This window comes from Candoia aspera, chromosome 3, assembly GCF_035149785.1.
Source record: "Candoia aspera isolate rCanAsp1 chromosome 3, rCanAsp1.hap2, whole genome shotgun sequence".
NCBI classification, from domain to species: Eukaryota; Metazoa; Chordata; class Lepidosauria; order Squamata; family Boidae; genus Candoia; species Candoia aspera.
This window is the reverse complement of record NC_086155.1, coordinates 2,286,004-2,309,803: the sequence shown is the minus strand read 5'-3', so window position 1 is coordinate 2,309,803 and position 23,800 is coordinate 2,286,004. Positions and strand designations below refer to the sequence as shown.

Below are 23,800 nucleotides of genomic sequence, written 5' to 3'. Positions count from 1 at the left end.
CGGGGCAAGAACTGGGCTGTATGACATCAGGACCAGAAGCTGGTGGGGTTTCCGACACAGGATGGGAAAACAAAGGCTGGATGGCGTAGAGGAAAAGGCGTCTTCCTGGGGACAGACGCTGAGCACAGACGGGACATGGAGTATGAAGCAAAGAAAGGGAAAAAGGTAGGCATGGAGAGCTGCACATGGGGGGCATTTCTGTGGGTGTACGTGGGGGCTTGCACGTGCGCACGTGTTTGCATGTATTCGGTGCTGGCAGTTTGCAGCATCTGTGGTCCTGCACCCATCCTGCACTGCCCTTGGGTCCACGAGCACAAGGCCGATCCTTGTGAAGCATACGGGGAAACTTTGTGCTCCGCACCTCCATAGGCTGGGGGGCTTCTGCCCTTCTGGGGGGGCTAAACCTGGGCACCGTTGCCAGTGTGATCACTGCAGAGGGATGCTGGCTAGGAGCTCTACTTGGCCAGAATTGGGGGTGTCCAAGCCAGCCACCCCCCGCTTCTTCTGGGCCCAGAGAAAAAGGCTCAGAAGAAGGGGGGGACCCAGAGAGCCTTCCCCTGCCCCAGACTGCTTACTGCCAGCCGCAGACGTGATTTAAGCAGATCCCTTGGCATCGGACACCAATTTTGTAAACTGTCCCTACCCCCCTCACGGCTAGTGCCTCGAGCCAAGAGTTCGCCCCTCTTTGACCCCTTGCTGGATAGTCCGCAGGAGCCCTTCCCAAGCCAGTGGTCTCCCGAGGGGCCTGAGAATGATGATGTCTCGTACTGGCTGGGAACGATGGGAGCCGTGGCTTGCTCTGTCCAGAGGCTGCCCGCTCTGGGGACGAGGCGATGTTTCTACCCAGGGCCGCAACTGGGGGGGCAAGCAGGCCATGCGCCCTGGGTGCCATGCTGGGGGGGCGCCAAAATGAGCACTGGGGGGGCCCCAAAATGGGCATGGAATCCATGTTTGCCCCAGGTGACACAGACCCTAGTTGCGACCCTGTTTCTACCTGATGAGCCAAGAGGACCTGGTTGCGGGGCCCTGCTTGTTCTCCCTCTCCCCCTCCCTCCCCAGCTTTGGCATCACACCCCTCCCTTGGGGGTTGGAGGAGTGGCGCCCCTCGCGTTCGAAAGAGAGGGGGCAGACTTGGGGGCGCAACTTAGGGGTAGGGCAAAGCTTGGCCTGTGGCTCTCTGGGAAGGCGGGAAGGGAATGAGCAGTGGAGGTCGTGAGGTTTTGCCTTCCAGGCCATCTCCTCCTCCTCCTCTCTTCTCCTCTCCTCTCCTCTCCTTTCCCTTCCTCCTCCTCCTCCTCCTCCTCCTCTCCTTCCCCTCCTCCCTTCTCCTTCTCCTTCTCCTTCTCCTTCTCCTTCCCCTTTTCCTTCTTGATCTCATTCTCCTCTCTCAGAAAAGCAGAAAGCAAAGCTGGGCCCACTGCTGCATTTAATTTAAGCTGCCGAGTTCTCTGCTTTCCTTGGCACAGGACTTGAGCGAGTGGGCATGGCCATCTGCACCCCTCGCCGTCTGCTCGGAGCCGTTCTTGCAATCTGCCCGCGCTACAGCCAGCCACGCTGTGCTCCCCCCCACCTCAGGGTGGCGGCGGGTGCTGCTTGGTGACCCCTCCCCTCCTCCCTCCCTCCCCCCCTTGCCACTTCCAGGGATTCGTGTCCCCCATCAAGCGCCTGGTCTTCCCAAAGGCCTCCCGCAAGCAGGCTCTCAAGGGCAGCGCTTGTCGCCGGCGTCCCCTGCACTCCGTGCCTTTGTACCCTCCCGGCTATCTCATTGACCCGCAGATCCTCCTGCAGGACTACGTGGAAAAGGAGGTGAAGGTGAGCACCAGGGTGTGGCTGGGTGGGCTTGGCACAGGGCTTGGGTAGGCACCCCGGGAGGCACCCGGGTGCCCGGCCACGCCTGCCTGGACCCACATCCTCTGGATGCACAGCAAGTGAATGGAAACTTCGCCCGTCCCCACCTTACTTTTCTTGGTCCAGAAGCCCCCCTTCCAACTCTACGAACCTGTTTCCCAGCGTGCCCCACACCCCCGTCTGAGAATCATTCTTAGAACCAGAGGTGACTGCAGGGGGTGGCAAAGAAGTCAAGATGGTGGCTGCGATGGGGCAATCGATACGCGAGGCACCTAAAAAGCAGGCAGGGCATCCAGAGCACCATGGCGGCCCCCCCTGGACTTTTTGACATCTCTGCAGATGCCCCTCCTTTGAAGAGTGGAAGGTGGGGGGCTGAAGCCAGCCCAGCCTTTTTCTGGTGGGGCCGGCATGGGAAGAAACGAAGGGTCATCTTGGGGAAAATCTCCATCACGCTCCTGGAGGATCTAACAAAGATCTAGTTTACAGGCCACTTGTTGACTTCTGCAACCTGGCGCCCTCCAGAGGTGTGAACCAACTCCTGTCGTTCCTCAGCAGTTGTGCACACAAAGGGCTTGGATTTTTCCCAGCCTTCCCTAGTCGATTGCAGGTTTCCTTCTCGGGGATGGGGTTTGACTGGTCTTTTAGCTGCTCTGATGTGATGGGTGCTGTCTTTTTATTTTTACATGCCATGAGATGGGCTGCTTAGAGGTCTTGGTGCATCCGAGGGGGCGGGATTCTTCGGGGCTGATCACATATGACGAATTTGCTGAGCGGCTTTGTGAGGGCAAACCTGGGAGAAATTTTCCAGATGCCAAACCATATGAACGCAAATAAACTCCTTTTTAAAAAAGCTGGGTGTAAAAACAGCGAAGAACACGTTCTCTACCCCCAGCCCTGATCCATGCCAAAACCCCCGATTTACTGACAGCTTGAATTATGAAAGCAGCATAAAATAAAATAAAACAAAGCTAAGTGTGTGTTCTTGATCTGCACAATCTGTCCTAACCGTAGATTCTACCTTTAAAAAAAAATAATACGTGCCCCTGTTTCGTTTTTATCTTTTCTCCCTTTTCTCCAGTTTTTAGGCCATTTGACCTGGGTGAACACTTCCCTGAACCCCTCCAGCCGCGATGAATTGTTGCAGCTATTGGACACCGCAAGGGTAACTGCCCAAAGTGCTCCAGTGCACTGTCATGTTGCTCAACTAACTGTAATGCCCTAGAATGAATATCAGCGAGGGCGCTGACTTTGGCAATCCTATGCAGGGAGCATCCAGACTTGAAGGATGCTGTGCTGATTCAGGAAAAGCCAGTAAAGTCTCATTTAGCACAGAGGACTACAGGTAGTCCTCACTTAAAAACCATTCGTTTAGTGATGGTTCGGACTTACAACAGTGCTGAAAAAACTGACTTACAACTGGTCCTCACACTTACGACCGTCACAGTGTCCCCGCGGTCACGTGATCACAATTTGGGCGCTTGGCGACCAGTTCGCATTTATGACCATTGCAGCGTCCCATGGTCACATGATCACCACTTTTTACCTTCCCTGGTGGCTTCTGGCAAGCAAAATCAATGGGGAACCACATGATTCACTTAATGACCATGTGGTTCACGTAATGCCCGTGGTGATTCACTTAACACCCATGGCAAAAAAGGTCATAAAATCAGGTTGGATTCACTTAATGACCACTTTGCTTAGCAATTGAAATTCCAGTCCCAATTGTGGTCATTAAGTGAGGACTACCTGTATTCTGCTTTCTCCTTTACTGCAAACACAGACAACTGAAAAGGGGCAGAAATCTTGTATTGTGGGAAAGCTTTGATATTATCGTTGGGCCTGATTCTTTCAGAATTGGACCTGCAGAAAAGCTACTAGAGCTGTGTTTCTCAACCCTGGCAACTTTAAGAGAGGTGGACTTCAACTCCCAGAATTCCCCAGCCAGCTTGCTAGGGAAGGCTGGGAAAAATCCAAGCCTTTTGTGTGCACAATTCCTGAGGAATGACAGGAGTCGGTTCACACCTCTGGAGGGCGCCAGGTTGCAGAAGTCAACAAGTCCACCTCTCTTAAAGTTGCCAAGGTTGAGAAACATTGCATAGAGGGAAGGACTAAGAGAGAGGTAGATCCCCATAATACTGAAGTAACTGAAGTAACATTTGCTGCCAATCATGTGCATTCTCAGCTAACAAGGCAGCACCATTTGCATACCAAAGTACACCTCCCTTCACGTGCCCGGCCAGGACTCCCCTACAGACATTCCAGGTGCATTTATGCATAAGTACATTAAGCAATCCAAGGAACTTCACGCATAATTCCTGGCCCAGGACCAAACCATTTGCTAAGCGTTCAGCTCATTCTCACCCATCCTTTACTTCCACCCTGTACTACTCCTATGGCATTCAGAAACCCAACTTCAATGCTGTATTCATGCAAAACATTCTATAATTCAGGATTATTCGCTGTTTCTTGGCACCTGCGTGGCAGTGCTGAAGAGGAAGCCAAGGCGGGCAGTGCCCTGTGCTCACCTGGACCTCCTCCCAGGACACTTGCAAGCCAACTTTTTCCTGTTTGTTTTGTATGTGTGTGGGGGGGGAGCATTTCTGGTGTTAAGGGCTGCAGAGAAAAGACATCTTGATGTTGCTTGCACAAAGGGAGAGGCTGCAGAGTTCTGGTACCTTTTGCCATAGCAGGTGGTGGCACCTGCCCAATCTTCACTGGTCTCAGAAACAAAGCAGGGTCAAACCAAGCTAGAACTGGGCTGGGAGAACACCAGGAAATCCCAGATATGTAGCCTACCTGGAAAGACCATTTAAAAAAAACCCAGAAGATAGCAAGAATGAACTATAAATGTATTCATGTAGTTGTCAAGTGTCAAGCTCAACCTGAGTGAGTCTTTTTTTTCAGATTTTTTAACCTGCCTTTATTATTTTTTATAAATAACTCAAAGCGGGGAACACCCCTAATGCTCCTCCCTCCTCCTATTTTCCCCACAACAACAACCCTGTGAGGTGGGTTGGGCTGAGGGAGGGGGGCTGACCCAAGGTCACCCAGCTGGCTTTCATGCCTCAGGCAGGACTAGAACTCACAGCCTCCTGGTCTTTAGCCTGGTGCCTTCACCAATAGACCAAACTGGCTAGCCTTTTTAAGCCTCAGTCCTCATATCTTGGAAGTTCTGATTCCATGCATTAATGAGGATTGGATTCTCAGGCCTCTGAGGAGGATTCTCCGTTCCTCTGTCCTGCCTGCATCTTTCTGCAAAATGCCTATATTTTGTGTCATTCTGCAAAAAAACCTACCTTCTGCATTTGGGATTGCATGATTTTCTAAGGGACTGGGAGGGCTAAGGAGCGTGGCGGATCTCGCTCTGCAAAGGGAGATGGCGCAGGACGAGATGGCCTCATCGTGCCAGAATTGCCCCGGCCCCAAGACGCCTGCTTTTTCTCATGCAGCAACTAAAAGAGCTCCCTTTGAAGACCAGCTCTGAGCAGGACAGCATTCTGAGCCTTTCCGCCCGTTGCCTGCTTCTCACCTGGAGGGACAACGAAGAGCTCATCTTGAGGATCCCCACGCATGAAATTGCTGCAGCTTCCTACCTGAGAGATGATGCGCTGCACCTGCTGGTGCTTAAGACAGGTGTGTTGAGGAAGAATGTCCAGGGGGCGGGGACCTGGACAGAAAGAACATTTTCCTTTGGCCCAAAGTATTTGCAGGAACAGGAGCTTTCCTTTCGGTTGGCTGTTCCTCTTGCCCAGTGTTTCTCAACCATGGCAACTTTAAGATGTGTGGACTTCAACTCCCAGAATTCCCTGGCCAGAGAACGCTGGGAGTTCAAGTCCACACATCTTAAAGTTGCCAAGGTTGAGAAACCCTGCTCTTGCATGTTCCCAAACTCATCCCACCCCAATTGCATGCTTTGGGTTATCCCAGGCCACTGTCCAGGATCAGGACTTACTCGCCTGCAATTTCCCATCCCCAGGCTGCCTGCTCCACAGTTTTTGTGGCAAATTCTCTTTTCTACGGCAACGTTGGCAGCTTCCTTCTTAAGCCGGCAAGGAGGCTCTCGAGATGCCAGCCTGAAAGCAAAGTGGGTGGAAAAGAGCAGCTTGCATTAAAGAAAAACAACTAACATTTGTTTTGAACCTCTTTTCACACATGGTGATAGTACGCTGCAACTCTTCAAAGGTGAGAGGGTAGAAAGATTGAAGCCAAGGGTGTCTGCAGAGTATGTGATTGGAATATAACAGGCCCAGCCCAGACAGAACCAGACAGGGAGGCTGGTCCTGATGCCAAAGCCCAGTTGTTTTTGAGGGCCAGCTGGACCCCTGCAGGCGTCACCCGGCTGCCACTTATCCCCAGTTGCAGTGGTACCTCCTGACCAGTTGCCTGGTGACCTCGTCGCAGCATCAGGCATGTGGACCAAGGGTGCCCTCTGGTGCCCGGCTGCCATTAGAAGCAAGAAGCTCAAGCAACTGGGCCTCTATAGCCATGAAGGAATAACAGGTTTCTTTTCTTCTGGAGCCTCCTCACGCTCCTCTTTGCAAATATGCAAGAAATGGGGGGGGGGGCAGCACAGGGTGCAGGGAGACTGAGTGGAAGAGCAGAATGCATTCCCACCCGTAAGAAAAAGTCATGAGAAAGTTTTGGCTCCCACCAGAAGGAGGTTCTTTCTCCTGCCAGCATGGAGAAAACATTCTTGGGCTGTTCTAGGATTCCCTTTTGCTGTTCGTCTTATTTTTCATCCCCTCCCTCAACCACAGGGTAAAAAGGAAGGGGAGTAAGTCTCCCCCAGTTCTCTCTGCGGTGACACCAGTTCAGTCTGGTCCCATTATTCCTGGGGGGTGGGGGGTCAAGAGCAAAAACCACCTTCAGTCCAACCCAGCCAGTTTCTGTTCCCTGAGCTCTGCCTCTTGATCAAGAGTTCCAGATTTTTACTGTTTAAACTAACAGCTTACTTTTTGCGGGGAGATGGGCAGTAATAGAAAGTTGAAAAATAAATAAATAAACGAATAAAACGGGTTCCGCAGCCTGAAAAAGTTTGAAGACCTCTGACTGACGGTTGAGTGACTCGAGGGCCGATTTCCAGGGAAAATTGGCTTTCTGAACTGCGTTCATTTCAGCTGTCGTTGAACGGAGCCGAGTTTGATTTCTCGAATTTGAGCCAGTTGGAGCGGCAATGGAAGTGGTTCTATGATTTTACGATGTTGTTTAAATGCTGTTTAAATGTACCTTGGTTGTTTTAAACCAGTGTTTTTCAAACTTTGAAAAGTTTGAAAAACACTGGTTTGAACAACGTGAAGAGTTGTTAAACTGCAGTGCAATATAAGTGTAATAAATAAATACATACAGTAAGTATTAGCAGCATTCTATTCTTAATCGTTGAAATAAAGAACTACAGGAAGAAGAATCCCTGAATCAGGACAGAGTCATAGAGACGTTGGCGTTATTTTCTTGGCAGCAGCACAAGGAATTTGTCACTTTCCTCTTCTGGGATAATTTTTCAGTTCCACGTTTAGCTTACGCTTCTGGGCTTTCCTTGTGGCCTCCCATCGAGGGGATTTTTCAAGCCCAGCCCAGGCCAGCTAAGGATGTTTCTAATTAGGGAGAGCCAGCGTGTTTTATGCATAGCAATCCCATGTCCACTTTTTCCCAGCTGGGACCTACATTTGGCTCCTTATAGGTCTAGCTAGCAGAGCTTTGAAATATTTAAGAAGCGGGTTATGCATCCCAGTCTGAGGACAAATAGGAGCGAGGGGCCCTCGGCTTGGCCGCAGCGGCAATCACATAATCCCTGGGCCACGTCCGTTCTTTCAAAAGGGGAAGACGGGCTGCCAAGTGCAAAGCCTTCTTAAAGACTACTAGACCTAACACTAAGGCAAATTAAAGAGGGGCTGTTACTTCCCACGATCTGGATAATATGCTTCTGTTGAGGCAGTCTGAAGCCGCATTTGACTTTTTTGCAGCGGCATCACGCCACAAGCTCACCTTCAATGTGTGTTCCAAATACTTCCTTCCCCAAAGCTTTCTTCTCCTCCCCTCCCCTATGCTAATGGGTCTAATGCTCAAATTAGTTTGGCGCCTGAGTTAGAAAACCCTGCCAACGCGGCCACTGTTCTTTGGCTGCAACCACCATCCACGTGAAAACGACCAAGTTGCTTCCCTGCCACCATATCCCCATGGCAGCCTCCCTCAGCTGGCGCTAAGTTTGAAAATGGCAAAGCGGGCTTGCTTTGGAAGAGTCGGGGGCAAACCCCCCGTTGGCCAGAAATCCGCCTCCCGGTCTGACTTTCTGCCTTCCTCCCACCCCAGGCCTGGGCGTTGACCCGGTTCCCGCGGGAGGCACCCTGGACCTTTACCCAGGGGTCTTGCAGCTGGACAAGAAAGGCCCGGCGGGAGCAGCTGAGAAGAGGCCCCCAGACTCTCGGCAGCTGGGGGGCACCATGGAACGGCGCCACACCATCTGCAGCCTGGACTGGAAAATGGCCCGGGGTGGGCCGGAGGGCCGGCCCAGTGGCGGAGGAAGCCTGGAGCGGAAGCAGGCCACGGGCAGCTGGGAGAAGAGGCAGCGGGCCAGCAGCAGCACCGGCAGGGCCTTCGGCAGCTGGGAAGGGGGCCGAGTGGGGGGCAGCTGGGAGCGGGGCAAGACCTACGGCAGCTGGGAGCACCGGCACAGGGACAGCAACCCGCTGGACCCCAAGGAGCCAAGCCCGGACGCCTACTGCAACCTCGTCATCCTGGCCGTGGCCGACCGAGTGAGCGCTGCCCCGGGATGGGCGGGAGAGATGCGTGCTCGTCTGTCCGCCGCGACAGTTTCACAAGCAGGGTGCTTCGGTCCGGCCAACTGGCTCCCTAACCCCACAGGCGGCTGGGGGCAAAACTTTGGTTTGCTTTCAGCAGCAGTTTGAATGCCGAGGGGAGGCCTTCAGCTTTGCAGGTGCTTAAGGAAGGCGTCCCACTCATACGCCTCCTGAGGACCTGGACGCTGATGCACCCTTCTGCCTGGTGCAGGAGCAGTGGAGGAGTCCCTGGGGAGGGTCAAAAAGGACAAAATGGAGGGCACCCCCCTGCCGTGGAAGCCCTGCCCCATTCCAGCAGCAGCAAGGCTGGCTGGGGAATTCTGGGAGTTGAAGTCCACCCATCTTAAAGTCGCCAAGGTTGAGAAACACTGCTCCTGCATGTTCCCAAACTCATCCCCCATCCCCATTTGCATGCTTTGGGTTATCACAGGCCACTGTCCATGGCTGGCTGGGGAATTCTGGGAGTTGAAGTCCACCCATCTTAAAGTCGCCAAGGTTGGGAAACATTGCTATAGAGGCATTGCCCCCGCCCCAACTAGTCTTGGGGTAATATGATGCAGCCAGGACTGAACCCCTCTTAACAACCAGGAGGTCAGGACAGAGGACCTCTGCAAAAGCCAGCCCCTCTCTCTCAGCCCATCCCACCTCACAGGGTTGTTGTTGTGGGGAAAAGAGGAGGAGGAAGGAGTATTAGGTATATTCACCGCCCTGAGTTATTTCTAAAAATAATAAAGGCGGGATAGAAAATAAATAAATATTGGGGGAGATACCAGGTTGCTTTAAAGAGTCCTGTTTCATTGCACGGGAAGAAAGAATGTGGAACAGCAAATATGTCTGTCAACATTTCAGCAGTTTTGTTATTTAGATTGGGCCATTTGAGGAGCAAAACACAAGGAAGCGGGGTGTCTGGGGGGTATGGTCAAAAAAGTCAAGATGGCACCCACAACAGTGCGATCGAACCTGTCGTGGGCACCATCTTGACTTTTTTGACCATACCCTCTAGGCACCCCTGTTTCTAGCTGCAAATGATTGTCTCACACCTCCAGACTATAGGGCTGACTGGAGCTCCCCCCCACCCCCCGCTATTCATTCAGGACACTGCTGAGGAGTCGTGTGCTCTGATTTGCCAAGTTTTCCAGATCATTTACGGCGACCAAACCATTGAATGCGTGGATCGGGCCGGCTATCACTACACCTCCACGCCGAAGCGTCCTTGGCTCTCCAGCCGGAGTGAGTATAAGAAATTCCCTTGGCAGGGCTGGATAATCCCATCCAAGATCGGTCGTGCCCAGAATTTGGTGCTGCGTTTCAGAGAAGACTTTTCTGAACCAGGTTTCCAGTGAAAAGCAGGGTTCAGACAACAGATTGAACCCTAAGCCAAATGAGTGAGGTACAGTTGCTCTGTCCCCACGCAATACCCCCCCAAATGAGGCACATTAGGACTTAATTGATGGTCTGGTTCACAGAATAGGCCAAGTCATGGACTGGCCTACCCAACCCACTTTGACCCTATTCTAGCATGTTGTGAGAATCCGTCCAGGAAGTATTTGTGCTTTAGGGCCACAAAATGCCATTCTCAGCTTCAATTCAGGGCACTGATTTGGTAGGGTCGTATAGAGAGAAGGAGCAAAGTTTGTGGAAAGAAACAAAAATATATACAAGTGTCCTATATAGGTAGTCCTCGCTTAACAACCATTCATTTAATGACAGTTTGGACTTACAACGGCGCTGGAAAAACCAAGTTATGACCAGTCCTCATGCTTATGACCGTTGCAGCATCCCTGTGGTCATGTGATCATGATTTGGGTACTTGACAACTGGTTCGCATTTATGACTGTCGCAGTGTCCTGTGGTCACGGGATCACCACTTTCAACCTTCCCAGCTGATTTCTGGCAAGCAAAATCAATGGGGAACTGCGTGATTCGCTTAATGACCATGTGGTTCACTTCATGACCGCCGCAAAAAGGTTGTAAAATTGGGTCAGATTCGCTTAATGACTGCTTTGCTTAGCAACCAAAATTCCAGTCCCAGTTGTGGTCATTAAGCAAGGACTACCTGTAGCCACATTGCTGTATGGAAGTCAGAGTTGCGTGTGTCAGGAGAAACATAAAAAGTAAGTTGAGCACAGCGGGAGCGTGGTGTTTAAGAAAAGTGTGTGGCAAAACAAGGTGAGCTGGATCAAGGATTAACACGTGCTGAATGAATGTGAATGAAAGAAAGGTGCTGGGGTGCTCCATAAGCAAACCACAAGCTGAACAGATATTTTTTTTTTGTGGACATCTCTGCAAGCTTCTTCATTTCTAACCATTCCAGTGAAGGAAAAGCGGTATTAATGCATCACCAATAAGCTACCCAGACTTGGTGGCTTTCTGGAGTCAAGCCAGGTGTTAGGATATTGTCATGCGCTGCCTACCTCCGAATAATTCTCAGACGCTGATTCTGTGGAACAGGCTCTGATTTATTCGCAGTGTAGGTACAGTATAGGAAAAAAGCTGAGAGTGACAGGAGCGCGCCGGTGCGGGGTTTAAATACCCCGCGCCGGTCAGCACCCCCTCGCTCGCGGTTACGTCACCCCCCTTTGTCCAACACGTTGTCCTGCCGGTAGGTGAGGGGTTGCGAGGCCCCGCTGGCGTTCCGGGATTGCCCATCATCGGTTTCTCTATTCCTCCGGTGATTGCTGTCAGCTGGGCGATCTCCGTTGCATTAGCGCTAACAGCTTGGGTGTGCCTCGCGATCCGTTTAGCCATTGTTTCTTGTCCTTCAGTCTTTGTGAGTTGATGGCTACTTATCTTGAGCCCCTTCCCCTGTTTCCTTGTTATTGTCATGTGTGCCATTGCGCTGATGTCTTCAGCTCAACGGCACTCATGACATACTGCCCCCTGTCCGAATAGTGCCCCCCCCCCGGTTTTCCGGTTTTTTCCAGGAGAGCTGTCAAAATGGTTTTTTTTTTTTTTTTTGAAATTCCCGCCGGAGTATTTTTCGCCCCTCCCTTTGCCCCGCCCTCTACCACGTGCCTTCCTAGGGTGTGTTCTTAGTGCGCATGCCCAGGTCAAGCCCTGGCGTGCGCATGCTCCGGCCACACCCTGAGTTTGGCTCAGTTCGACGAGGAGAGAGGCGTGGCTGGTCGGGTGCTTATCAGCTCCAGGTAGGGCACTTCTTTTTTATTCAAAAGTGCGTCGCCTTTGTTATGTGTGCTCCTGGGCGTTGCCCCCAGGATGCCCTGTTGACTTGCTTGCCACTCCCCCGTAGGCCCGGGGCGGGGGGAGGGTGCTGGCGACCGCTTGTTACTGCCTCGTGGGCCCAGGGCGGGGGGGGTGAGTCCCGGGGGGGGGAGGTCCACCCAAGTCGCGGGCTTGGGGGGGCCCTTTCCCTTGGGGCACGGTAGGCGGGGGGGGCCCGCAGGGGAGGGGTTTTGCAGGTGCCGGCTTGCTAGCCTTGGTTTTGGCTTGTCGGGGTATGCCCGGTGAAATGCCCGGGTCAGGTCAGGCGCGTTAACGTTGTGCGCCGCCACCCATTCTGGGTGGGGGAAGTGTTTCCACCTGACCAAATAGTGTAAAGTTCCCCGTTGCCTGCGAGAGTCGAGTATGTCCCTTACGTCAAAGTGATGTTGCCCGTCGATCATCACCGGTGAGGGCTGTGGCGTGCTTGGGTGCCATCGAGAGGTGGTTGCCGGTTTCAGGAGGCTGGTGTGGAACACCGGGTGGAGTCTCCATAGGTTGTGTGGCAGGTCCAAGCGTATTGCCACCGGGTTCACTATCTGCGCGACTCAGAACGGCCCGATGTACTTAGGCCCCAGTTTTTTCGAGGGTTGGGGTGACTTTAGGAATTTGGTGGATAGGTAGACCATATCCCCCGCCTGGAACGTCGGATGTTGGCGCCGGTGCTTGTCGGCCTGCTCTTTGTAGGCCGCCTGTGCATCCTTCAGCGCTGCCGTGATTATTGGCCATGATTCCGCAATCTTCCGTCCCCAGTCGCTAGCGTCCACCTGTGGTTCCGGGGGTTGTGGTAGCTCCGGTATGGGGATGAAGTCGCGTCCCAAGACTACCTCGAACGGAGTTTTCCCCATGCTCGTGTGGACGGCGTTGTTGTATGCGACTTCGGCGAACGGGAGCAGTTCAGCCCAGTCGTCTTGATGATAGTTAGTATATGAGCGTATGAATTGCTCTAGGGTGGCATTGAGGACCTCTGTGGCTCCGTCCGTCTGGGGGTGCCAGGCGGTGGATAGGGCCTGTTGGGTCCCCGTCAGCTTTAGGAAGGCCCGCCAGAATTTAGAGGTGAACTGTGTGCCCCTGTCGGTCACCACACGTGCGGGACATCCGTGTAACCTGTACACGTGGATGAGGAAGAGTTTGGCTAGTTGTTGTGCGGACGGGACCGACGTGCAGGGGATGAAGTGGGCCTGTTTCGAGAAGTAATCCTTCACCACCCAAATGGCCGTTTTCTTCTGGCTGGGTGGGAGGTCCACTATAAAATCCATAGAGATTTCCTCCCATGGGCGGGAGGGTTCCGCCACCTGTTGTAATAGCCCCGCGGGTTTGCCTGGTGCCCGTTTGGCCCTAGCGCACGTTGGGCAGGACGCTACGTATGCTTTCACGTCTCGTCTTAGCGCGGGCCACCAGAATTAACGCCTTGTTAGGTGTAGGGTCTTGAGGAACCCAAAGTGTCCCGCTTGCTTGGCGTCGTGTGACCTATGCAAGATCGCTTGGCATTGCGAGTCCGGGACATAGATTCTGCCTTCCCCCCATGCCAGGTTCTGTGCCATCGTTACCTTGTCAGGGTTTGCCAGGAACCAGGGGTCGGTTTTGAGGGCGGCGGCGAGGTCCGTGCGTATTCCCCCTGGTAGTTGCGGCTGGCTTCGTCCGGTCACAGGTTGTCCCGCCGTCGGTTGCGCCGTAGCGTCGGGCTGCCTCCGAGCGCCGCTTTGGGTGGTCACGGCCATCCCCAGTTGCGAGGCGGATAGGACCGTCCCAATGGTATCTGGGGCGGGCTCTTCGTCTTGGGGCAGTCGGGAGAGGGCGTCGGCCAGGAAGTTCTTTTTGCCCGCATGAACTTCAGCTGGAAGTTGAAGCGGCTGAAGAATTGGGCCCATCGGACCTGTTTTGGGCTAAGGCGTCTGGGCGTTCGGAGGGCCTCAAGGTTCCGGTGGTCGGTCCAGACCTCGAATGGTTGGGTGGCTCCCTCGAGTAGGTGTCGCCATGTTTCTAGCGCCGATTTTACCGCGAAGGCTTCTTTCTCCCAGACGTGCCATCGCCTTTCTGTCTCGGAAAATTTCCTCGACAGGTAGGCGCATGGTTTCAGGAGTCCCGTGGGGTCCTTTTGGAGTAGGATGGCCCCCAGGGAGAAGTCTGAGGAGTCGGCTTGGACCACGAACGGCCGTTCTGGGTCCGGGTGCGCGAGGATTGGCTCCATGGTGAACAGCGCTTTCAGTTTGTTGAATGCGGTCTGGCACGCGGGAGTCCAATTCAATACTGTGCCCGGGTTCTTGGCGCGTCGGGTGTCCCCCACCCCTTTGGTTTTGAGGAGGTCCGTTAGGGGGAGGGCTATCTCTGCGAACCCCCGGGCGAATGACCTGTAAAAATTCGCGAAGCCGAGGAAGCTCTGGAGTTGGCGTCTGTTGCGGGGGCGTTCCCAGTTCAGCACCGCCTCGACTTTTGCGGGGTCCATCTCTATGCCATCTCCGGAGATTCGGTACCCCAGGTAGTCTAGGCGCGCTTTATGAAATTCGCACTTTGTAGGCTTGGCATAGAGCTGCGCCCTTCTGAGCTTGTCGAGGACTTGCCTGACTAGGGTCACATGTTCCTTGTGCGTTTTAGTGTAGATAAGGACGTCGTCTATGTAGACAAGGACCCCTTTGAACAGGTGTTCATGCAGTACCTCATTGATGAGCTGCATAAACACCCCGGGGGCCCCCGCGAGTCCGAACGGCAGCACTTTATACTGGAAGGCGCCTAGGGGGCAGTTGAACGCAGTCTTCCATTCGTCCCCCTCCCTGATTCGGATGCGATAGTACGCCTCGCGAAGGTCCAATTTGGAAAAGACTTTGCCCGTGGACAGGTGGGCGAGCATGTCTTTCACCAGGGGTAAGGGGTATTTGTTGGACAGGAAGCCGCGTTTAGGCCCCGGTAGTCGGTGCAGAGCCGTAGGGTGCCGTCTTTCTTCTCCCGGAATAAGACGGGGGCTCCGACCGGTGAGCATGCTGGCTCTATGAATCCCCTCTCTAGGTTTTTATCAATGAACTCCTGGAGGGTTGCCATCTCCTTCGGGGTCATCGAGTAGATCTTCGGTCTAGGTAAGGGGACGTCGGGCAGCAGGTCGATCCGGCAATCCGTCTTGCGGTGGGGGGGTAGTTGGTCAGCTTCCGCCTCTCCGAAGACCTCGGAGAAGTCGGCGTATTGTTCCGGTAGGTCTGCTGTGGTAGCGGCGTTGTCCTGTGTAGTCGCCTCTGCTCGTCCCACAGTGGGGTTGGTTCCGCCCGCTGGAACTGGTGCCCGATACTCGCCGTCGCCAAATGTGAAGGTGCGGGTCTCCCAGTTGATGCGCGGGTTGTTTGTCGCGAGCCACGGCATTCCCAGGACTGCAATGGGCCGTCCGATGTGGGTGACGACAAACGATGTGCGTTCGGTGTGAGTGCCCATTTGCAGGGTGACCGGCTCGGTTTGCATCGTAGCTGGTTTCCCTCCCGCTGTAGAGCCGTCCAGCTGGTGGAATGCCAACAGCGTGGGGAGGGGGAAGCAGCGGAGGTCGAGTTTAGCGACTAAGTCGGGGTGGATGAGGTTTTTTGAGCACCCCGAGTCCACTAGTGCCGCGGCCGTGGTGGCTCCGTTGCCGGCAGAGAGTTTAATTGCTGCCATTATCACGGAGCTTTCGCCGTTCCGTCGAGGTGGTCTGCGTTGCTGTCCCACCGCCTGCCTCGCAACGCGTTTCAGGGCAGGCGGGGAGCTTTTCCCGCCGGCTGGTCTGGGTCTACGTTGTCCTCTTCCCCCCAGTAGGCGTCCCAGCCTTCCTCAGGTGTCGCTGTGGCTCCGGTCATTCGGCGGTGAGGGGGCGGCACCGGGTTAGGTGGTTTGGGGCTAGTTTTCGGGGTGGGTTTAGGCGCACTGGTCGGCAGTCGGTTGGCGAAGCAATCCGCCGTCTTGTGCCCTAGTTTTCCACACTTCCCGCAGGGCTCCCGATTAAATTTCTTCTTTGGGTATGTGGGGCCGGCCGTCCCCACGTGTGGTGCGGGTACCTTTTTGCAGGTGTAGTTCGTGTCTTCCGTAGTTGTCATGAGGAAGGTGCGGTGCGCGTGTTCGGCTTTCCCCGCGAGGTGGATCCACCCGTGTAGAGTTTCTGGGTCGTCGCGGTAGAGGGCCCATTGAAGTACGTCGCGGTTGAGCCCCCTTTTGAACATTTCCAGCAAGGTGGTCTCGGACCAGTCGTTGACCTTCCCCGCGAGGGCTTTGAACTCGAGGGCGTAGTCTGGGACAGTGCGTGTGCCCTGTTTAAGTCTTTGGAGTGCGCTTTTCGCCCTCACTTTGGCTAGTGGGTCTTCGAAGTAGTTTTTCATCTCATTGATGAAGGCGGGGAAGTTGGCGAGGGCGGGGGAGCTGGACTCGTACAGTTGGACGTACCAGTCCGCCGCCCGGTCTTGTAATTTGATCGCCACGGCAGCGATCTTGTCCGCTTCGGAGTCGTAGGAGTGTCCGTGCCTCCCCATGAACTCCCTGGCGTTCGTGAGAAAGAACGACAGTTTCGCGGGGTTCCCATCAAAGAAGATGGGGAAGTCCTTTGGGGCCCGGGCGTTTTGTGCGGCCCCTCCTCTCGCTTCCCGGCCTGTGGTGTCGTCCGCCTGGGCCGTCTGCTGACCCTCCGCTGGCCCGTGGGGGTTCGGTGCTTCGCTCGGGGTGTGGACCTGTGTGGGGACGTCGTTGGGCGGCGCGGGGGGCATGAGCGACTGAAGCATGGTCCGGAGTTCCTTCAGTTGGGTCTCCATGGCCGCGAGTCTAGCTCGTGCGTCCTCGTCCACGATCCGCGCCGCCGCTGGGGCCGGTTCCGTCGGTGTGTCGGCGGGGGTGGGTTGCCGGTGGGGTTCAGTCTCTCCCGCCCGTTGGTCCGCTTCCTCCGCCGTCTGCTGGGTTGCTCCATCGTCCTCCTCCGTGCTTACCGCCGTTGGGCTGTCGCTCCACGCCCGTTGCTGGGGTGCGATGTGGGGCGCGGGGTTCTCCGCTGGTTTCGGGAGGTATGTTGCTCCCTCCCGTGGTCAGGTTGCCTCCGTCGCCATCTCCCCTTGGGGTTGGAGCTGAGGCTCGGGTTGGGTCGGGTGGGCGTCCTTGGCTCCGGGAGTCCGCGGTGCCTCTGGCCTCGGTCGGTCCTCCTCTGCTTCTTGCCGTGTGGCTCGCCCTCCTTGTCCGCGTCGCGCCGGCCTCATCTTCCTGGTCTTCTCGCCATCTACTCCTCCCGCGGCTCGTTGTCGTCCGGTGGGGCTCGGCGAGGCTGAGTTTATGACTCTCAGCTTTATGTCATGCGCTGCCTACCTCCGAATAATTCTCAGACGCTGATTCTGTGGAACAGGCTCTGATTTATTCGCAGTGTAGGTACAGTATAGGAAAAAAGCTGAGAGTGACAGGAGCGCGCCGGTGCGGGGTTTAAATACCCCGCGCCGGTCAGCGCCCCCTCGCTCGCGGTTACGTCACCCCCCTTTGTCCAACACGTTGTCCTGCCGGTAGGTGAGGGGTTGCGAGGCCCCGCTGGCGTTCCGGGATTGCCCATCATCGGTTTCTCTATTCCTCCGGTGATTGCTGTCAGCTGGGCGATCTCCGTTGCGTTAGCGCTTAACAGCTTGAGTGTGCCTCGCAATCCGTTTAGCCATTGTTTCTTGTCCTTCAGTCTTTGTGAGTTGATGGCTACTTATCTTGAGCCCCTTCCCCTGTTTCCTTGTTATTGTCATGTGTGCCATTGCGCTGATGTCTTCAGCTCAACGGCACTCATGACAGAAATGCACTGGTGAATTTGAAGCTGTATTCATACAAAACACTTAACTTGGTTACTGAATAGCCTGGGGGGCGGGGAGTGTGGCATGATACATTGACCCCTTCGGTAACCCAGTGGGCTGGGTTCACTACTAACTATGCTTAAAAGTGCCCAAAGCTAGTCTGTCGTGCACCTACAGCCACTGTGATTTAATACAGCTGGTTGAACAGAGCTGGCCTTAGGGCGACCGACCGACTCGGCTGCTGTTGTGGAACAATTACTATTTTATTTATTTATTTATTTATTTATTTATTAAATTTGTCCACCGCCCAATCTCGTTCAGTGACAACTCTGTATTATAATGACAGTGTTGTCGTCAAGATGGGTGGCTATATAAACGGATTGAACAAATAAATACATTTTACTTGCTATTTGTGCTGATCTTATAATTGACCCATGCTTCAGATGCTAGCCTCCTGTAATCTTCAGCCAGCACATCTGTCTGGAGAACATCAGGTTGGGAGGAGCGCAAACAGAAGCTTGGCTGAGATAATGGAAGACAAGCTAACCTCCCGACCTAGCTTCCTAATCATTCCCTTCTCCGAGGCAGAGAAAGGCAACATCTGCACAGCCAGATGGTATGGTACTGAACCACAACCCCCCGCATTGGCTATGCTTCCAAGGGATGCTGAATGTGTTCAGCAACATCTGGAATGCCATAAGGTGGCTCCCTGCTCCAATATGGGCATCTTTCAGACAGGTGGACTTCAACTCCCAGAATTCTACCAATGGCCCTGCTGGCTGGGGAATTCTGGGAGTTCAAGTCCACTGATCTTAAAGTTGCTGAGATTGAGAAGTACTGATTAGTGGGATTGTTCATATATCCGTCTTCCTCCCTAAAGAAGAGAAGAGGGAAGATGCTGTTGTTGGCTGAACTTGCGAGTGAATGCATGTAAACATGGAGATGGGGTGAAATATATTTGTGGCTGTGCTAGCAAAATAAGGGGGGATGCTGGACTTGTGGTTAGCAACATCTGGCTGAGAATAGGGCTATTAACGGCCACATGTGATGGAAGGTGAGGGTGACCTTGGAAGACGGGGGGGGGGAAGAGATGCCACCCAGGGAAAGATCAGATAAAGAGAAAGGAGCCCACAGCCGTCCATAAGCCGCCCAGAGTCACTTGCTGAGATGGGCAGCTATAGAAATCAATCAATCAATCAAATAAATAAATAAATGGCAGAGAAAGAAACTTGGGAAAGACCCGCCCGGACCACTCAGGCAATAAACAGGGAGGGCGGGAGATTTGGACTTTCAGACTTGCAAGATTCTGTCAATGCAACCTTACAATAAAGTAGAATGAGCTCGTCTGGCCGTGTTTCCTGTCCCTGGTCTACCTGGCTGACACCAGATCGGTGATGGTGGACTGTGGGAGCAACCAGCTGCAGGAGACCGATATTGACTGAGGCTGGAAAACAGAGACTCCTGGCCTTTCCTGCCCAACCATTTCACCTTGTGCCCTCCATTCCCAGGTGAGAGCTGTCGGACCGACGGGACGTACGGTTACGAAGCCGATTTCAGCTGCTGCAGCTCCTTGTAAGTCCTCCTCTCGCAATGGCTAACGAACAGGAGGTCCAAGTGGACCGTTGCTCGATCTTCATAAAGGCTGCCCTCCGAAAATAATCTGCCGGTTGTGATTCTGGCAAAGTGGGAAGGGAATTCCCAGCACGGCCCCCAAATGTCCCTTCCGCTACGCAGTGTAAGCTTGCTCTCTTTCGCACACGCATCCTGGCATAGATACAACATGGTGGCGTATATGGATGGGGTTTGTGTTGTGTTGGCACCACACTGCTTTTGTCTTTCAAACTCCCTGTGGACCAGAGAGCCCTGTGGGGCATAGACAAAAAAGTCAAGATGGTGGCCAGGATGGTGTGACTGAAGCTCCACCTGTTTTTAACAAGTGTTGTGTGTGTGACACACACAAAAAAGAGGTGGAACTTAGAGTGCACCATCGCAGCCTCCATCTTGGTTTTCTTGACCGTATCCTGTGGACACCTCTGAAGACTGGGGTATGAGTCCAACCCTGGGGGTGACCAGCAGGAGCATCTTGCCCGCTTCCATCCAGCCTGCATTTGGCTGGCAACTTGGCACTGTGGGCACTGCAGTCCAACCCGGCTAGGAGGCACCAGATTCTGGGCAGCTGGTTTAGTTCATCACCTTGTGTTCACGTGGCGCAGAGAGGACCGTTTTTCCGAGCAAATTCCGAACTTTCCATTTTGACTGCTGCCTCCGTTCTTCTTGCAGCGACGGCTCCCACGAGACCTTTGAGGCATACTGCAGTGGGTCTTCCTCCCCTTTGCTTCACCAGTCGCATCACAGCCTGGCAACAGCCTGCAGCGGGAGTGACCAGAGCAGCACCAGCCTGGAGCAACTGCAGGACTACATGATGACAGAAAGTTGGGGTTCAGCGTGGGGAGGGGGCCTGAGAGGGGACTACGACATCAGGTCCATCATGACCTTGTTGCACAAATGACAGAATTCACATCATTTGCACTACAGGTAGTCCTCAACTTATGACCATTTGTTGAGGGATGGTTTGGACTTACAACAGGGCTAAAACCTGACTTGTGACTGGTCCTCGCACTTACAACTGTCACAGCATCCCTGCGGTCATGTGATCGCCATTTTTGACCTTCCCAGCCAGCTTCCAGCAAGGAAAATCGATGGGAAACCACGTGATTCGCTTAATAACTGCTACAAAAATGATGGTAAAATTGGGTCAGATTTGCTTAATGACTGCATCGCTTAGTGACCAAAATTCCAGTTCCAATTATAGTTGTTAAGTGAGGACTACCTGTATGGTGACCTGCCATGTGTGTTGCACTAAAAGCAAGGGACATGACATGCAAGGGGGAAGTCATGAGCGTGTAATAAAAGCTCCCAGAACTCTCCCAAAGTAACTTTGAATGGTCATAAGTCGAGGACTACCTGTGAATCTTGCATTTTCCTAAGCTAATGTATCAGAAAGGTGACCAAGCCAGAAATGCTAATTTTATTAAGTTTACACAATCAGCAAGTGGTTTGTTCAGCAAGGGGAGCATTCAAATAGAGAGTCTGAAATAGTCTAGCTGAGCAAGGGGTAGAGTTCGTGGTCCCTTTTATCAGTGCAAAACTGACTTTTTTCCATTTGGGTGCAAACGTAGCTGCTTCGTAGCCTGTGTCTTGTTTTAGAGACCAGCCTTGCAAAAAGAGAGAGAAAAAATCAGTGCCTACTCCCTTTTCCCCCCAGAATGTTTATTCAGAGATTGTTCAGCTTGAGGGAGGGAGGGAGATGGAAGGAAGGGCAGGCAATGGCAACCTGCTTCTATATTGTTTATTGCCTTATTTTTGGGTAAAGCAACTGAAGATACAAGGAAGAGGCGGGGAGGCCGGGGGGGTCTTGCAGGGCCTTCCTTCCCTGTAACTGTCCTCACGTTTGCCCTACAGCTGAGAAGCAAGCTGACTCCCCAGGAGATCCAGGGGTTTGCCCTCCTGCTCCGGGAATACAGGACTGGCTTGGCCATGGAGAAATACTGCGCAGGCCTGCTCCACCTCTACGGGGAAAAGCGGAAGTTCCTCCTCTTGGGTAAATGCATCTCTCTGCTGGAGGGGAAAACGTTTTGCTTTGCGGGGGCTTCTGCAGGAGGGTCAGAGAAGTCACAACGGCGGCCACAAGCATGCAACGGAAGCCACGCCTGGGCAGGGCTTTGATCGTGTGGTGGTTGCCATCTTGACGTTTTTGACTCCTCTTCCCTTGGAACTGTCGTTCCCTCCCATCTTTTGCATTATTTCACCCTCCGTCCTGACAGCTGCAGAATCTGGTCGTCTGCATATAAAACTGCGGCAGGCTAGCCTATCAACGCAGACAGATTAAGAAATCCGGAAGTCACGATTGCAAAGGTTTGTGGCCGATGAAAAAGGGAAAATGAGGACGCCTTGCTGCGAAAGATCAAAACGAGTCTTAAGTCAGGGCCATATTTCTGCTTGGCAGAACAGTGCCAATTAAAAGGACCGCTCTTGGTTTTAACACAGGTTAGGCTTGTGTGCATGGGTTGTTTTTAGTCCAGTGTAGTGAGAAACCAGAATTTGGCAGAATTTGGGAACCGTTTAGAGGCATTGTGTAGTTCAGTCCTTCTGAAGGCAACATCCATTTCTTTACTTATTGGGGTTGAAAGTTTCCAAGTTGGAAAAATTACTTAGCAGGATTTAACATTTGCTGTTAGTGATGTTTCATTGTCCATTTGTCCCAGGACATATAAAATGGGCATTATAGAAGTTAATTCAATTTTTGCTGTAAGCCACTGGATTTATGACAGTAAAACGCTGAGAAACTAAAAGATGTCTTTTCTTGGATCAGTGGTGTTTAAAAGTGTGGGAAACAGCACGGCTTGCGAAATGAATGCAGCAACACATCATTTTGACAAATCCATTAGCTAAAGATTGTTTGTCTCCCATTTGGTCTTATTGTTTTGGTTACACAATCAAAGCAATTCCTAATACATTACCTTCGTTTAAACAAACATTTTTCTGGGTAGAATAGGGGTGTTTGAAATGTTTTGTAATCCCTTCTTAAGATTACAAATGCATTTATACGTAACCCAGTTATGCATCTATTTATTTTTTTGCTATTGTGGAATTTCTGGGTTCTGACATTTGGAAAGCAAATGTTCTTCAGTCGCTTAAGTAACATGACAACAATTAAGAGACCCAGTTTGGCTTAGTGGTTCAAGGCACCGGGCTAGAACTTGGGAGATGGTGAGTTCCAGTCCTGCTTTAGGCACAATGCCGGCTGGGTGACTTTGGGAGGGTCCCTGTCTCCCAGCCCGAGGAAGGAGGAGGCCAGGGCAAACCAGTCCTGAAAAACCAGCTAAAAGACCTGCAGGGACTTGTCCAGTTAGGCGACAGGAGTCCAAACTGACTCAAAGGCACAAAATCAATCAATCAATCAATCAATCAATCAATCAATCAAATCATCAATCTGAATTAAGTGAAAGCTAGGAAACTGAAGTGGTTCTGTTTTTTTCCCCTGCACTGTTGCAAAACCTGAGAATGTCCGTGGCCTCAGTCTGTCGGCATCCCTTTTTGGGGGAGATGGGCGGTAATTAAATTTGAATAATAAACAAACAAATAAATAAATCCTTCCTTGCCCACGCCTTTGCCTTCTCTTCCCAGGAATGCGGCCATTCATCCCTGACCAAGACATTGGCTACTTTGAGAGCTTCCTGGAGAACATCGGCATCCGGGAAGGAGGCATTCTGACCGATAGCTTCGGCCGCATCAAGAGGAACATGAGCACCACCTCGGCTTCGGCCGTGCGGAGCTACGACAGCTGGTCTTTGCACTCTGAATCTGGGTCCTTCAATCGCCGGATCGCCAACATCACCCACGACATTGAAGCGCTGGCAGGGGATGAGGAAGAAGAGGAGGCCGGCCACGGGAGTGATGAAGACAACTATCTCTAACGGGGGACTGATGGGCCTGGAAGGAGGAGAGACCCTCCTCTGATTTGTTGCATCCATCTGCCTGGAACGGAAGAGGACTTGATACAGTGGGGAATTCTGGGAGATGAAGTCCACCGGTCTTAAAGTCGCCAAGGTTGAGAAACAGCGCTCTAGGGTGAAAGCCACAATGCTGAACCGTAATCCCCGTGGTCTACCTGTGGCATCTCCAGAGGCATTGGCTTGATTACTCTGAGAAACCTCAGAGCTGTGAATAAAATTGGTTAGCTTTGATTTTTGCCTACCGTAGGCTGTCCTACAGAGGTTTCTCAGAGTAATCAAGCCAATGCCTCTGGAGATGCCACAGGTAGACCACGGGGATTACGGTTCAGCATTGTGGCTTTCACCCTAGAGCGCTGTTTCTCAACCGTGACGACTTTAAGACCGGTGGACTATTCATTGGAAGAGGTGCTACCAGACTCCCTCTGATTTTTCTGAGAAGGCTAGGATGGAATCTGTGTTTCTTTGTCGGTTTAAGGAGCTTCCATGCGCTGAAGCAGCGTACCTTGGAATGGCAGCTGCCAAGGAGCAAGAGAGAGCTGTTGTGTTCCTGCCTGCCCACCTTGTCCGCATGGGGGAAGCCCCTGGCTCGCCACTGTGGGAAGAAGAATTTGCTGGGGCAAACTGAGCTATGGGTTGGATTCAGCAGAAGGGCGCCTCTTCAGCTCTTCCA

The 23,800-nt window shown here is 53.0% G+C and overlaps 1 protein-coding gene across 1 annotated transcript; it reads left to right on the top strand.

Annotated features, from left to right (window-relative positions):
* CCM2L (CCM2 like scaffold protein) lies at window positions 1-23,348 on the top strand. The gene is made up of 10 exons (XM_063296861.1): window positions 1-165; window positions 1,642-1,812; window positions 2,927-3,010; window positions 5,298-5,481; window positions 8,155-8,597; window positions 9,737-9,872; window positions 19,123-19,186; window positions 19,895-20,041; window positions 21,076-21,215; window positions 22,802-23,348. The coding sequence occupies exons 1-10, from the start codon at window positions 136-138 to the stop codon at window positions 23,089-23,091; spliced, it is 1,689 nt and encodes a 562-aa protein (XP_063152931.1). The 5' UTR covers window positions 1-135; the 3' UTR covers window positions 23,092-23,348.
* Window positions 23,349-23,800: the final 452 nt, after the last annotated feature.

Bases quoted from the DNA above. Each gene is read 5' to 3' on its own strand.
- CCM2L (XM_063296861.1), top strand. From the start codon at position 136: ATGGAGTATGAAGCAAAGAAAGGGAAAAAG. The intron at 3,011-5,297 runs GTAACTGCCCAA...TTTCTCATGCAG, and splicing joins AGCTATTGGACACCGCAAGG to CAACTAAAAGAGCTCCCTTT. The intron at 20,042-21,075 runs AGAAAGTTGGGG...GTTTGCCCTACA, and splicing joins CTGCAGGACTACATGATGAC to GCTGAGAAGCAAGCTGACTC.